General features: G+C 41.2%; 1 protein-coding gene across 7 annotated transcripts in view; it reads left to right on the forward strand.

The window, feature by feature from the left end:
• Window positions 1–16114, forward strand: part of ITPR2 (inositol 1,4,5-trisphosphate receptor type 2) — a 334430-nt gene that overhangs the window by 225535 nt on the left and 92781 nt on the right. For all 7 annotated transcript variants that reach the window (XM_083574843.1, XM_083574846.1, XM_083574847.1 and 4 more), the window contains one exon: window positions 15164–15272. In XM_083574843.1, the coding sequence (XP_083430969.1) occupies window positions 15164–15272 (109 nt within the window). The remainder of the gene's footprint in view (window positions 1–15163; window positions 15273–16114) is intronic.

Below are 16114 nucleotides of genomic sequence, written 5' to 3' on the forward strand. Positions count from 1 at the left end.
TCCGGTCCAGGGGATTTGCCCAGCGTCATGCCTTGAATGGCATCTTCTATTTATTGTGCTGATATCTCCTGGTTCAATATTATCTTACTTTCATGCGAAACCTTTTTCAGCCCATTTTCCTCGAGGAACTGTTGTATGTCCATTTCTTTTTGCGGCCCTTGTGTGTAAAGTTGTCTAAAGTAGTTCTGAAAACAATTCCTAATTTCCGCTGGGTTGCTTATGTTTTTTCCTTCCACTTCTATATTTATTACCGTGTTGAGTTTTTGTCTCTTCTTTATTTGCCAAGCCAGTAACTTGCCACATTTATCAGCAGATTCAAAAGTCTTTTGTCTCATTTGTTTAATTTTCCACTCTAATTCTTGATTCATCAGTTCCATATATTGTGTTTGATGAAATTTGATTTCTCTTAGAATCTCTTGGGATTTTGGCTTCGATCTTAATTGTTTTTCCCCTTCTTTTATCTTTTCCAAAATTCTCTCCTTTTTCTCATTTTGCTTTCTCTTCTTTAAAGTATTTTGCTGAATCAAAAACCCTCTCATCACGGCTTTGCTTGCGTCCCATACTATTCTTTTTTCTACTTCAGACCTTAAGTTGATTTCAAAATAGTCTTTCAAGGTTTTTTGGGCCTTCTTGCAGATCTCCTCGTCTCTAAATAAGGTGTCATTCATTCTCCATCTGAAGGAACCAGTTGTTGTTTGCCTCATCACCATCTTTACAGCATTATGGTCGGAGAAAGTTTTTGGGCAGATTTCTACTTTTTTTATATTCGGAGCCATACTGCTAGTCACCCAGATTTGGTCAATCCTTGTCCATGTCATTTTGGCTTCAGAAAAGAAGGTTCCCTCTCTTTCTAATGGGTGTTTTGTTCTCCAAATATCAATCAAGTCCATATTGTCAGTCATTTCAAAAAAAGTCTTTGGTAGTCTTCCATCTTTTGTTATTACCTGTCTTTGTGCCTTGTCCATATTTGTTGAAACCACTCCATTCATATCTCCCATCAAAATTAAGTTGTAATCCATATGGTCCATCAAAATTTCATGCAACTTCTTAAAAAATTCAGCTTTCCCTTCGTTTGGTGCATAGATTCCTCCCTAGGTCAGTTATACTTTTAGTATTTAGGTCAATTTTCCCAGAGATTTCTTCAATTTTTTTATTTGTTTCAGCAACTTGTACTTTAGTTTCAGCAACTTGCAATTTAGTCTCCGCACCTTGCTTTTTTAGTTCCTCCAAAGAGTCATTTATCTTCTCCAATACCTTAGCAAATGATTCTTCTGTAGACATTGCTTTCACTTTTGGCTTTGCAGCCACTATAGTTCCAGAGGCTCCTGTTACAGAAGCCCTTCTTTGCATGTAAGTGTCAATTTTGTATTGTCTGCCAGATCTCAAGGTTGTTTCTTGTAACTCCCCTTTCTCTTTACCATCTGCCATAACAAAGTCTTTTAGTCAAGGTCATTCCCAGACTTTGAAACTCACAAACAAAGTTCTCAAATTTTAAACTCCACTTGTTGCTGAAACAATTTGTAGGTCCTCTAGGGGGCGTAGAGTCAGTTCTATGCTTCTCAAAGTAATCCCACACTCTTCAAAAAAGAAGGAATAAAAGTTTCCTAGTCCCTTTCAATTTTTCTTTCCTTTTTCAAGGGGATCCCAGTCAATAGTGTCCTGTAAGTAACTTTGTAATACCACAGAAACAGTATTTCAAATTGGAAGTAACCAAAGTCAATTTGAGATATTTTTTATCTTCTTATAGCAACAGTCCTTAGCCGGTTCCTTTTCTCCGGCAGTCCGATCCCAGGTTAAAGAGCAGCGATACTTAATCCAATTCTTTTGAATTGGCAGGGAAACACTTTTAAAATCTTCTTCCCCCCCCTCCTGCCTTCGGGGGGGGGGGAGTTCTTTGCTTTGGTGGTGGATTTCTTAAATCCCGCAAGTTTCCTCTCAAGCAGTTACAGCTAGAGTGCCTTTCGCTTTGATCTTGCTACAGAACGGAAAGCAGACTTCCTTTTTAGTGCTTATCCGTCTCGGTACCCAATTTCTTAATTTTAGAGTCCAATTTCTACTTTAGCAGTCAATCCTACTCACGGATAGTTGTTCTTTTAATCCAATTTCCCGGGAAGAAGTCAGCGCTCTCCGCTAATGGCGACGCGGCTTCGCTTCGCAGGCTGGGTGAAGACGACTCTCAGCACCGCTCCAAGACCCCTCCGCTCCTCCGGAGCCTTTAAAAAGGCTATTTCGCAGCGTCGGGGGGGCGCAAAGGTGCCCGCCGAGTCTCCAGTTCACAGGCAACGCGCCTGTGATTTTTAGGGGTCCCCGCTTCGCCGTAGCTGACAGGACCCGAACCCACGAAGCAGATCTCTCCCGGAGCTCCGGTTGAGATCCGCCATTAAGCGCCGGCGCTAACCGGAAGTCCCCTTTGTCTAGAATTCCTAATAGATATGCCTCTGCCTTTTTTGTGCGTGATGTTCTTATCAATTTTTTTATTTCGTCGTGGATCATGTCCCAAAAGGTTTTAATCTTTGGGCAAGTCCACCATGTGGTACCTTTTGTTCTGTTACATTTCCAACATTTGTCGTTGTTCCTTTTATTTATTTTTGACAATCTGTCAGGGGTTAGGTACCATCTGTGGTGAATTTTTCTGAAATTCTCCCTTAATAAATCACATGCAGTAAAATTTATGTTTTTCTTCCAAAAAAGTTTCCCATCTTTCCAGATCTATCTCATATCCCAAATCGTGCTCCCATTTTAACATGTTTTCCCCTTTCGTCTCTTGTTCTAAGGTGGTTTTCATTAATAATTTGTACGTTTTTGCAATTATTTTTGATCGCTTTGCAATATTTCCTTTTCAAATCCCCCCTTTTTATGTCTTTTTCATTTGTTGCTTTTAATTGATAATATTGTAACCAATTTATTCCAAATGTTTGTAATTGTTGGTAAGTTTTTAATTTAATATTTCCGTCTGCATCCTCAAATATTTCCCTATATGTTGGCCAAGTCTCTTTTGCATTACTCTTTAATGTTGTGGTTGCCTCCACTGGTGAAACCCATTGGGGAGTTTTCTCAATAATTTTTTCTTTTGTTCTTTCCCAGACATAGAGCCTTTCTTACTATGTGATTTGTAAATTTTTTACGTTGTTCTTTTTTGTCATAGACTAAATAGCCATGCCAGCCGTATATTTTGTCCCAACCCTCTAGTATTAGGACTTCATTATCTTTTAATAATATCCAATTTTTTATCCAACACCAACACGCTGCCTCAAAATACTTTCTTAGGGCCTTTGGGCCCGTCATTACTTCTAATTTTGTTCTTGCCTTTTCCCCCTGCCATATAAAATTTGCAAGATCTCTTTGCCAGCTTATAAAATATTTAGTTCCTATTACAATTGGAATCGTTTGAAATAAAAATAGAATTTTGGGGAGTATCATCATTTTAATCATAGATATTCTTCCTCCTAATGATAATTTTAGTTTTCCCCATTTATCCATACTTCCTTTAATTTCTTTCCATTTTTTGATATAATTTGATATAATTTTGATATAATTATCCTTAAATAAATTTGTATTTTTATTTGTAATCCATATCCCTAAGTAGTTCACTTTATTTTCTATTTTTAGTCTTGTTGTTTCCTCTAATTCCTTTTTCCCTTTCTTGCCTATATTTTTAGTTATCAACTTCGATTTATCTTTGTTCAGTTTGAATCCTGCTACTTCGCCAAATTATTTCATTCTTTCTAATGCTTTTTTATACTTTCTTTTGGTGTTTCGGTTGTAATGATCACATCGTCTGCAAATGCTCTTACTTTGTAACACTGTGTACCAAGACATATGCCCTTTATTTCTTCGTCCTTTCTCAGAACTATTAATAGGGTTTCTAATATTGTTATAAATAGGAGTGGGGTTAAAGGACATCCCTGTCGTGTCCCTCTCTCGATGTTGAATTCTTCTGTAATTTCATTGTTTAGGATTAATTTGTCTCTTTGTTTTTTGTAAATTGCTTGAATTCCATTCATAATTCTTTTACCTAAATTTAAACTTTCGCAGCTTTTAATCATAAATTTCCAAGAGACACTGTCAAATGCCTTTTCAGCGTCTACCAAAAGCATTGAAATTTCTTTACTTGGATTCATTTCGGCATATTCTATTAAGTCTATAATTATTCTAGTGTTGTCCTTTATTTGTCTGGCTGGCAAAAATCCTGCCTGATCTTTTTTAATAACCCTTTTAACAGAGTTTTCATTCTATTTGCAAGAACTCCAGTAAATATTTTATAGATATTGGCCTGTAGTTTTTTATAAGTCTCAAATCCGTACCTTGCTTTGGGATAAGGGTTATCAATGCTTCTTGTCACGAATTGGGTATTTCTCCTTTGTCTAAAATTTCATTCATAATTAATTGTAATTTGGGTGTTATTATTACCTCTAATTTTTTATAATATGTTACTGAAATTCTGTCTGGTCCTGGCGATTTCCCATCCTTCATGTTTTTAATCACTTTTTAAATCTCTTCAAGTTCAATATTTGAATATAAAATTGCATATTCTTCTTCTATATCTGGTAATAGGTATTTTTGGATTTTCTTTTCCTCTTTCAATTCTACTTTATATAAATTTTTGTAATATTTTATAAATCTTTCTTTGATTTGTTTTGGGTCAATAATTTCTTTTTCTTCATTAATAATTCTATTTATTACTCTTTCTGCCTGTCTTTCCTTAATAAACCATGCCAGCATCCTACCCGGTTTTTGTATTGATCTTTATTACGGCCATTGGCCCATCACACGACAGTTTCCCATACCAACATAATGTACTTAAACCTCCAAATTTAAAACCGCCAAAAACTTACAAACAGCAGACAAGAACCAAAGCAAAATAAAAAACAAAGGACCAACATCATACATTACAATAAATTTGTAACATAAATATCGCCCTCTGCTTATAAATTAGTAAAAGACATCCATGGTGATATCACCTAAATACAACCTAAAACATAGATCATAGTTTAAAGGGATTATCCGAGCTGCACAGGAGTCCGTTTCTCTTCTTTAGGGATAGGACGCTGATCAAGAATCTGGCAACCATGAGTGATCTTAGGGGGTCATCATCATTTAATAGATATCTCAGTTTGGCTTCATTCGTATCATCGGCAATTCCCTTTAGATATTGAGCGAGAAACTTGCTCCTGGCCGATGAGTGAAGAGCACAGTCAAGAATTATGTGATGCAACGATTCCGGTGCCCCACAATTACAATCACATAAGAGCGATATCTGTCCATTGGAGAATCTATTTCTCAGCACGTTCGATGGGAAGGTGTTGAATCTTGCCTTTACAAAGGCATATCTATGAGCCGAAGAAGTCAAGGAATTCAAATAGTTTGGGAGCCTTAAGAGGGGTAATAAACCAAGGTTTAGAGGTGAGCAGGTACCATTGCCCAAGATCATTTTCTGCTGCAAGTCCATCTCCTCTAGTTTACAGGTTACTGTTCTTTTAGCTGGAACTATATCCTGCTCTAGTAATTTGGATGGGGAGATTCCCATTGCCGTAATTTTCAGTTGTAAATTTTTTACCCATGGGCTCTGGAAATCATCTCTCCACATACATTGTATCAAGTACAAGTTTGGGAGACTGTGCCATAGAGATAGCCAGTGACAAAGTATGTGCTTCCACAGAGCGTTTTCCAGGGATACAATATTAAGTTCTATGCGTAGCGCTGAATTACTTACACAGTTGGGCAGTTTCAATATCCCTCTTAAAAACTGATTTTGAATAACCTCTAAGTGAGATAAGTTGACAAAAGTCCCCCAAATTGAGATGGCATAAGCAATTGATTCCACCTAAAGAAGATTCCACCTAAACATTAGGAAGAACTTCCTGACAGTAAGAGCTGTTCGACAGTGGAATTTGCTGCCAAGGAGTGTGGTGGAGTCTCCTTCTTTGGAGGTCTTTAAGCAGAGGCTTGACAACCATATGTCAGGAGTGCTCTGATGGTGTTTCCTGCTTGGCAGGGGGTTGGACTCGATGGCCCTTGTGGTCTCTTCCAACTCTATGATTCTATGATTCTATGATTCTATGATTGTCGGGATCACCTTGGCCTTGAAGACTTTCAGCGCCGATGGGATATGAAGGGCCCCATCGGTGAAGAAAAATCGCAAGATCGCCAAGGAGATAGCTTTGGCTCTGTTTGTAACATAGGTTACATGGGCCTTCCATCTAAGGTTATGTTGTAACCAAACTCCCAAGTATTGGAATCTATAGACTTGTTCGATGACTCTCCCGTCAATTCTCCAATTACGGAGTTTCCGGCTCTTTGAGAAAACTAGGACTTTAGATTTTCCATAATTAATTGTAAGGGAATTTGCGTTACAATATGATCCAAAAACTTTTAAGGCCCTCATAAGACCTACTCTAGAAAAAGAAAGGATGACTGCGTCATCCGCATATAGTAACAAAGGGCAGCGATAAAGTGCTAGGCGTGGTGCGTGAATCTTTTCTTGAGCCTCTATTAGGGGAGTCCTCATGTCGCTTATGAACAAATTGAACAGGAATGGAGCCAATATACAACCCTGTCGGACACCTCTGTTAATGGGAATTGAATTGGTGAGATCACCCTCAGGGGTGAGTCTCACTCTAGCCGCTGAGTTCTCATGGAGTTTGATTATTAGCCAGAGAAGCCTTCTGTCGATGCCCCAGCGGGTGATCCTACCCGGTTTATTTGCCTGTTCAAAGTATCTTTGTTTTGCCCATGTAATTTTTTTCTCAACTTCTCTATTTATTAAATTCAATAGGTGGGCTTGTAAGTTCTTTATTTCTTGGAGGATATCTTCATTTTTTGGGTTTTTCACTAAATCTTTTTCTTTCTCTCTTATTTGTTTATTTATTTCCATAATATTATTATCTTTATTTCTCCTTATCCTTCCCATTTGTTGTATTACATACCCTCGCATATAGGCTTTACTCGCTTCCCAAATCATTTTTTATCCGTATCCTGATTTTCATTTATTTCATAGAATTCTTTCAATATTTCCTTAGCCCTTTTAACCCTTTGATCATCTCTCCATACCTCCTCGTTCATTCTCCACCTTCCCTTAGTATGATTTTGAAATTTCATATATACCGATACTGGATTGTGATCTGATATCGATCTATTCAGTATCTCTGCTTTTTCTAAACTCAACATCAACTTTTTTGATAGCCATATTGCGTCGATTCGTCCCCCAGATTTTTTCGCCTCCGAGTGGTGGGTTATGTCTTTAGCACTTGGATTTTTTGTTCTCTGGGGATCATATAAATTAAAATTCTCAATTAAGTGGAAAAAGGAGAGTGGTAATCTACCTGAACTTGACATTTTGTCTCTTTGCGTTCTGTCCATTTCTATCGATGTCACTCCATTAAAATCTCCCATAATTACTATATTTTCGTCCACATAATCCCATAATCTCTCTTCCAATTTTCTTAAAAAATCATCTTTTTTACTATTTGGAGCATATATTCCCACCACTATGATTTTCCCTTCTTTTGTTTGTATTTCTACTGCAAGTAATCTACCTTCATCATCTTGGAATAACATTTGAGATTTCAACATTGTATTTACATAGATGACCACTCCCCTCTTTCTTTCCGTTCCAGATGCTATATATTCCTGTCCTAGTCTCGTACTTTTTAACACCCTTATATGAGTTTTGGATATATTTGTTTCTTGTATACATATGACATCCCATTTTTTCTTCTGTAATTTCCACAATTTTTCATAGTTATCTTGAAATATGTTAATATTCCTGGCTGTCAACCATATTCCCAAATATTTAACTTTTTTATATAAACGTTTCTCTGTCTTCTGCTGTATCTCCTTTTTATCTTGCTCTGAAATATTATTCTCTAAAAGCTGTCTTATTTTTATTCAATTTAAAACCTGATATTTGTCCAAATTCCTGTATTTTTTTTTAAACTTTCAGTAATGTGTTTATAGGGTCTTCAACTGTTATCACAAAGTCATCCGCGAATGGTTTCAATTTATATGCTTTATTTCCTACTTTTATTCCTCTGATGGTTTCTTCTGTTCTTATATTTCTCACCAGAACCTCTAATACTAAACCTCTAATACTAAAATAAACAACCTCTAATACTAATAAAGAACCTCTAATACTAAAATAAACAATAATGGTGGCAAGGGGCATCCTTGTATTGTCCCTTTGACATTTTAAATGTCAATTGCTTAATTCAGTTGTTGCTCCTCAAATGTTGCAGGTTTATAGACCATTTAGTAAATGCTCAGCTTATTTCCAGTTATTTCACTTCAGTTCCTTAACTTAGTTGTTGCAGCGTTACAGTTTATTACTTTGGTTCCTAACCAAGGTGGTACTTTCTGTCAGTTTCCCAACTGTCTATCCATCACACTCCTGAGGTACTTCTAGCAGTATCACAGTAAAAAATTACATTCACTAGTACCCTTAACAAACTACAATTCCCAGGATTTTTTGTAGGAAGGCGAGACGGTTAAAGTAGTATAAATGTATGCCATGCATGTGACCTTGGCATTGTTCTTGCCCAGCACACATTCCTGACACATGCTGTAGCTTTCAATATAGGGGGGAAACCCACCAGCTTTACTGGAAATTTATGTATGATCCGGAGACTCACAGGAGGGTAAAAATTAGTGTTAGAATGTTTACAGAGCAGACTTATTCCTGATGTAAGACTAAACATTGAGGTAGCCAGATGGACCTTCACAGTATTCATTATCAAAATACACAATTGTTGAATGTGTTCATTTGTTTTAGTGTGTAGAACATGTTGTGTAGGGAGGCTTGGCTGTTTAGGGAGAAGAATAAAGTTCACATAGGTGTAGCCAGGTTTTTTTTGGGGGGGGGCAGGCTTTTGTTAAGGTGGGGAAGAACCTCAGATGTGTATTGATTCGTATTATTTGGGGGGGCAGCTGCCCCCCATTGGCTGTGCCCATGAAAGACCAAGTTACTTCACCTCATCGTTCACTCCAGGTGCTACCTACTTGAATCACCACTTCACACAAACCTGTTGGCTCATTCGAGATGTGAATTTGTAGAATCTGCACAAGGTTAAGAAGGTGTCCCTCTTAATGTTTCTTCCCACACTGGAGTCACCACAAAGACTACCCAAACTGGATAAACTTGCAAGCTGGTGAAACACATGACTATTATACTATTCTAGGCAAATTTTCTTAATCTACAGTCTTACTCCTAAACTAAAAGTTTCTTTCCTGTTTCTCCAAACTGATTTGCAAAAAGTTTAGCGGAAGCAACCACTGTATGCTCCATCATCCCAGCCACCCTGGGTGCAACCTGAAACCTGCAGAGCGCCTAACAGGGTCTCATTTGAATGTCTGCTGCGTCTTTTCACATTTCCATTTTACGATTGCAGCTTATTGCAGACTCCATGGTTTCACTATGAAGACAAATTTCCTCTGGCCAGATAAAACTGCTCTGTGCTTCAAATCTGAAAATCAGCACACTGCAATCCATTATCAGTTTCTTTTACAAATTTACAAATTTGTTTTTCTGCTGAAAGTCTAAAGTAAACCAAAATGGCTGTTTTTTTGCCTGCTCTCAAGTGAATTAGCCGTTTCTTTATAGCAGAGCACTTTCTTTCGCTACTATAAGCTTCTAATTTTGTCCAGCTCCTTTAGAGGAGTGACTGAATTATTTTGCTGCTTCTAATAACAGAGAGGGGCAATGAGCAATCCAGGGTAATCCAGTTTTTTTACCACTGGAAATCTTACTGAAACTCTCTCTGGCTTTTGTGATTTCAACAAATCACAGTCCAGTATAAATACAAATTTTTGTGGTAATAAAAGCTAGAAAAACAAAGCACTATCCAGCTGAAGTTTCCTTCCTGTTTATTTCAGTTACTGATGTTTTATATGTGTTTTGTTATCTCCCACTGAAATAAATAGGAATTGTGGAATACACCCAGCATGCAGATGTATAAGGGAGGAAATAAGGATAACAGAGAGAGAACAGACAGAAAGACATATGTTGCCCTCCATTGTGATGCTGCAAGCAGGGAGTCAACCAATAAAAGTGATTGGCAGTATCATAGACAACAGTAGTTAGGCTATCCCTATCCAGATATGGGCATAGCTGGGCCACCAGCTGAAGCTGATGGAAGGCACTCCGGGCTACTGAGGCCACCTGAGCCTCAAGTAACAGCAAAGGATCCAGGAGTATCCCCAAGCTACAAACATGCTCCTTCAGAGGAACTGTAACCCCATTAAGAGCAGGCCATCTGGTCTAGGGAACAACCCACTAATCAGGCAAACAAGTTGGGCCCAAGTTGTGCATGATGTGTCACATGTGTGACACCCCCTCCATTCGGCCAGGCCTGCCAGGACGCACCAGCCAAGTAGAGGGGTGGCAACGCTGCCACAGTTCTTCTGCTTATCTCCGCCTCCTGGGTCAGACCCAACCCAGGAACGGAGCTGCAGCTAGGTGCAAGGGAGCTGGCAGGCAGAGAAATGGCCTTCCCCGGCCCTCCTGCTCAGCTTCGCAAGTTTGCTGAAGCATATTTCACACAAAGCAGTTTGTGTCTCTCAGTGAAGCAGCAGCAACAGGGGAAGATCCTCCAGTTGAAAGCCTCCCATTTCTCCCTCAGTCCTTCTCTCCCGAGAAACTACTTCTCCTTTCCCCACCACTTGTTGACAGTGAAGGGGGTGACAGTCCCACCCGCTGACTGAGCCCTCAGCGCAACTGCCCCTCCGGAGGCATTCAAACTGGGATAGAGAGAGCATCATTGCTCAAAAAGAGAACTTGTCCCCTTCCCCTCATGAGACCTGCAGCCCCGTCCCCTTTAATGAAGGAGGCCTTTCAGCCATCCTCGCTCAGCCACAAGTTTCCTCTAATCACCTTGTCTGTGGGGAGGAAAGCGAGAAATCTGGATCAGCAAGTTGCTGGCGAAGGCAGGGTGGGAACCACAATGGCGAGGAGAACCAGTGGGAGGGAGGCTCAAATCTGTTTGATTGGGCCAGTTACTGCTCCTTTTGGTGCACCTTCCCAAGGCTGGAGCCCCAGTGTTTGTCACAAACTGAAGGACATGTTCTAAAAGTTATCAAGGGGTTCAGGATTCCATCCTACACTTTCTAGGCGGGAGTAAGCCCCTACCTCCCAGGACACTCTGCAATTTACGTTTGTGTAAACGTTCAGAGGGCTAGAGTTTCCTACTGCCCCCCCCTCCAAAAATAATCACATGGTACATATTTCGAGGAATAGGTATATTTTAGCTGTTGCCAGGAGATCCCCCTGTCGGCGTGGCTGATGTGGTCCAAAGGGAAGCAGAGCAATATGTTTGGCACCAGCTTGGCTGCAGGAGTTGCCGGAAGAAGGTGTATAAGGTGTACAAGGTGTACAATCCAACCAGCTTAGGGATTTCACTTTGGATTTGTGTAGGGTTTACTCCTTAGTTCTTTCCTTCCCGAAGATTTCTGGCAAGACAGTGAGTAAGGTTTACCAGGACTACACAAATATGTGAGCTTCTAGAGGGATGCTTGCAGCTGCTTCCCCCCGCCCTTCTTTGTCCTTTTTACAGCTTCACCACATTGAGCTAAGCTGAGCATGGTGTCTGATCCCAGACTCATGGTTAAGCTCTCTCCTCACTAACCATGAGCTGTAGCCAGTGCTATTTTCTAGAAAAAGAGGTACCAGAACTCATCATGAACACCTCCTTTGTTCTCTTATAATGGCAATGGTGTCCACCTGAGAGGTGCTGGAACTGAATTGCAGCTGTAAAAAAAAGCCTTGGCCGTAGCCAGGAGCAAGAGGAATTCACCTTCCATTTTCAGAGTTAGCATAATGCTAAATGCCAGCTGCTGAAGACTTGGAGATAGTCATGCTTGGAGATAGCCATTGCTCCCAGACTCCATGTGTGGATTTTCTGGAGGCAAGCTATGCTGTGATTGAGCAGGGCTCTTCTTATGTTCATATGCAGTGTACCAGTGTACATGTTATATAGAAATAATATGCACTGTATTATTATTATTTTTAAAATAATATTTGGCTACTTGTACTGCTGTAACATAAAATGAAAGAGAAATGATTTTGTTTAAAACTGAATGCAGGGGTCAAAATTTTTATTTCCTCTTCTTGACTTACACTGAAACATTATTTTCCTCCTAGAAATATTTGTCCCTTGCTGTCAATGAGCTTGTTTCTTAGAACTCTTTAAAACCACATATAAATTACTGTTGCTTCCCTGAGCCTTTGTTTATATCCCTTGCAACTATTGTCAGCGACAAAAGAATGGTATTAATGGGTAACAATAAGACTCTTATGCCGTCTCTTCAAAGCTATACTATGTCTCCTACTGTTGTTACATAAGAACTTCGAGTCAGCTGAGCGCTATTTACATTCCACACACATATAATGCTAAGCGTTCTAGACGTCATTCTAATCACTGTGACCAGCAGATGGGGAGAACTTGTGTTCCTAACTGTGAATAAAAGCACTGAGATGAACATGATGTATGTTTGCTTTCTCATTGTCATTGCTATTAATTTGCTTAGCTACTGTTGCAACCCACCTTGGATCAGGCCATGGCCCATCAGTTGAAGACCACTGTTATTGGGTACAGCAGAGGTTTTTGGCCTCTTTGAGTCCATGGCTCCCTAAGCCAACTCCATTCTTTCTGCGGCTCCCCTGTGGGGCTCAGGAACCCAGTTATGTCATCCCTTGCCTGCAGAGCTGGCAGCTTCTCACCTTTTCCAAACACCCTCCCTTGCGGAGTGTTCCCTCAGCCTCCTCTCTCCTCCCCTGCTGCTGCCACCCCTGGTCTGTGAGCTACCACTTCCCTCTTCCCCAAAGAAAGGTGCCTCCCAAAGGCACCATTCGCCAGTGAAGCTTATTGCCAGGGCTGCTGCAATAAACAGCTGTGCCAGCCTTTGGGAAGCAGAGACATGAGAGGGCATCAGAGGAGGGAGGGAAGGAAAGAGGGACAGAGGTTGGTGTTACCTGCGGTACCCTGACCATCATTCAAGGCACCCCAGGGTTGAAAACCACTAGGGTGCAGTCTTTGTTCATGCAGAGGCATGTGGGATGTATAGGTCTCCAAGTCCTACTCAGAGTATCATTGAATCATAGAACATCACACAGGACATTCACCACCTTCACTGGTTCCAGTTTAAAGGAGAGGTAGAGCTGAGTATAATCCGCATACTAGTGAACACCCAGCCCAAACCTCCTGATGATCTCTCCCAGCAGCTTCATTTAGATGTTAAAAAGCTTGCGGGAGAGGAAAGAGCGCTGAGGCACTCCACAAGTGAGTGTCCAGGGGTTCAGACACTCATCTCCCAACTCCACTTTCTGGACACAGCCCAGGAGGAAGGCATGGAGCCACTGCATAACAATGCCCGCACCTCCCAACTCTTCTAGACATTCCAGAAGGATACCATAGTTTGATACCATGGTATCCAAAGTCACTGAGAGATCCAGCAGAACCAAGAAACAGCTTTCACCTCTGTTCCTAGCCTGCTGGAGATCACCGAGGCAGACTGCCCCGGGTGCCACTCTGGGGGGGGTGACAAGATGGCCCCTGCCTCCCTCCAGCTATAGAGCAGCCAAGGGTGTGCACAGTCCGTACAGGCTGCTGCTCTTGCACGCCGTCCATATGGGCATCTGTACAGGCTGCCTCTCGCATGGAGACTGTATGGGATGCCGTGCGTGCGCAGTCCGTATGGGCTGCCACACCCTGGGTGCCGGAGAGGGTTCCTCCGCTACTGAGATCATCAACCAGAGATACCAAGGTGGTTTCAGTCCCATGATGGGGTCTGAATCCTGATTGGGAGGGATCCAAATGGTCCACATCCTCCAGACATGCCTGGAGTTGTTCAGTGATCACACACTCAATCAACTTGCCCAGGAATGGAAGATTTGAGACTGGGCAATAATTGGCTATAATGCCTGGCCCAGAGATATTTTTTTAATAACCTCTTCTTTAAGTGGGCCTGGATGGGCCCACTTAAAGAAGGATCGATTTTATGAGCCAGGATGGGCAAGGATCAAAAAGGCAGGTGATTGGTTTCACTTGTCCAAGCAACATATCCTCAGAGGTAACAGGTTGAAATTGATCCCATACAACTTGACTAGACAGAGCTCTGGCATTCTCCCTCCACAGCCTTGCACCACGGTGGAGTCTACCCTTTTCTGAATCTGAGCAAAATCACTGTAGTGAGGGCCCCAAGATCTCCTGCAATGATTTTGTAAAGTTTTTCTGCAGATAAAGTTATCTCAGAGAATGTGGATAGGCTGCTTGGATGAGTGAAACCAATCACCTGTCTTCTTGATCCTTGCCAATCCTACCCAGACAGTCATTAGCTCTGGTTATCTCCGCATTCCAGCGTACCACCAGGGAATCAGCTGAGAGGCCATCAGCACGGGATAATACATCCCCTACCACTCTCTGAAAATCATTTGGATCCACTAAGTGGTGAGAGCAGACCATTCAAATCGGTCCCACCTCCCTGCATCGGGGAAGGTCACTGAGAAGTCTAGTTGCACCAGGAAGTGATCTAACCATGACACTTCTTTTGTTCCACTTAATTGAACAAACTCATGCCCAAAGCGCTAAACACCAGATCTAAGGCATGTCTGCGGCTAAGAGTAGGGCCAGATTTATTCAGGAGCAGCCCCATGGAGGCTATGCTTTCCATGAAGTCTTGAGCAGCCCCTTGTAGGGTCATGTTGGCATGGTTGTTAAAATCCCCAGGGACCACCAGACTAGGTGTCTCCAGAAGAACATCTGCCACAACCTGAAGCAGCTCCTCTACCCTCCCTCTTTCATAGCTCATATATGCACCTCCTGGCTGTATGTGACTAGGTGCATATGAATGGGAGGAATTAGATCTTCCTGTGGATTCTGAGCATGAAAAGAGCATAGGGGGCTGCCTTATCTTGAGTCACATTTTTTGGTCCATCTAGCTCCGTATTGTCTATGCTGACAGGCAGTAGCTCTCCAGAGTTTCAGACAGGAGACATTCCAGGCCCTGCCTAGAGATGCTGGGATGGGGATGGGGATGGGGTCCTTCTGCATGCAAAGCAGATGTTCTACTGCTGAGCTATAGGCCACTGGTAACAAAAGAGCTAAGACTATGAAACTACTTACTGGTGTGTTTACCAAAAGCTGTGACTTTTCCTACTGTTTTTATCTTCTTAAAGGGTAGCAACCTGAGGAAAATACTTCTCAATCGCTATTTTAAAGGTGACTATGGAACCAGTGTCAACGGTCCTCTGTCCAGCAACTACAGCAAAGCAATGCAAGGAGGAGGTACGGCAAATAATTATAATTAACAAATCAGTTGTTGAACATCTACAATAAGAAACTATTTCTGTTCAAAATGGAATATGTCTCAAGCAAGGAAAAATGCAATTTGAAAAATCAAGCATACACACCCTTTGATTTCCATGAGAGAATGTAACTCTCCTATTGAAACCAAGGGGGACTGTGGCTTGATTCAGTGCAGGAAACCAAATATGTTCTGTGAAATCTTGTACATGTCTGCTTAATTTTGACCCCCATTGACTTCAATGGGATTTAGTCCCTGGAGTGTGAAGGGTTGCACACACAGTGTGGAACTTACTTTCAGATAAGTAAGGTATCAGATTACAGGGTTAAAGTGCTTAGCTTTGACCTGACCTGACCTGACCTTGCCTGACCTGACCTGAAAGCCTTACACAGAACTTAGTGCATTCAGCACTAAGATTAATTTTAAAATCAATGTCACCCTCCAACAGAGAGTGCAGCATACTTAAGTCCATTGATTTCAGCAGGCTTAAGCACCTTCAGTGCCACACTGGATTTTGGCCTAAATGTACTTATTATTATTTATTGAATTTATATACCAGGAGGTCTCAGGGCAGGTCACAGACTAAAATCAAATATAAAACCACAAAAGACATAATCAAAATAAAAACAACACCCCCCCATTTTAAAAGGACATAGGATGTCAATCAAATCAACCAAAGGCCTGGTTAAAAAGTAACATTTTTGCCTGGAGAGAAGGCAACAGGCAAACTTCCCTGGGGAGAGCATTCTATAGATGGGGAGCCACTGCAGAGAAGGCCCGTTCTTGTGTTGCCACCCTCTGCACCTCTCGAGAAGGAGGCATA

Source organism: Podarcis filfolensis (assembly GCF_964270895.1).
Source record: "Podarcis filfolensis genome assembly, chromosome: 10".
Lineage (NCBI taxonomy): Eukaryota > Metazoa > Chordata > Lepidosauria > Squamata > Lacertidae > Podarcis > Podarcis filfolensis.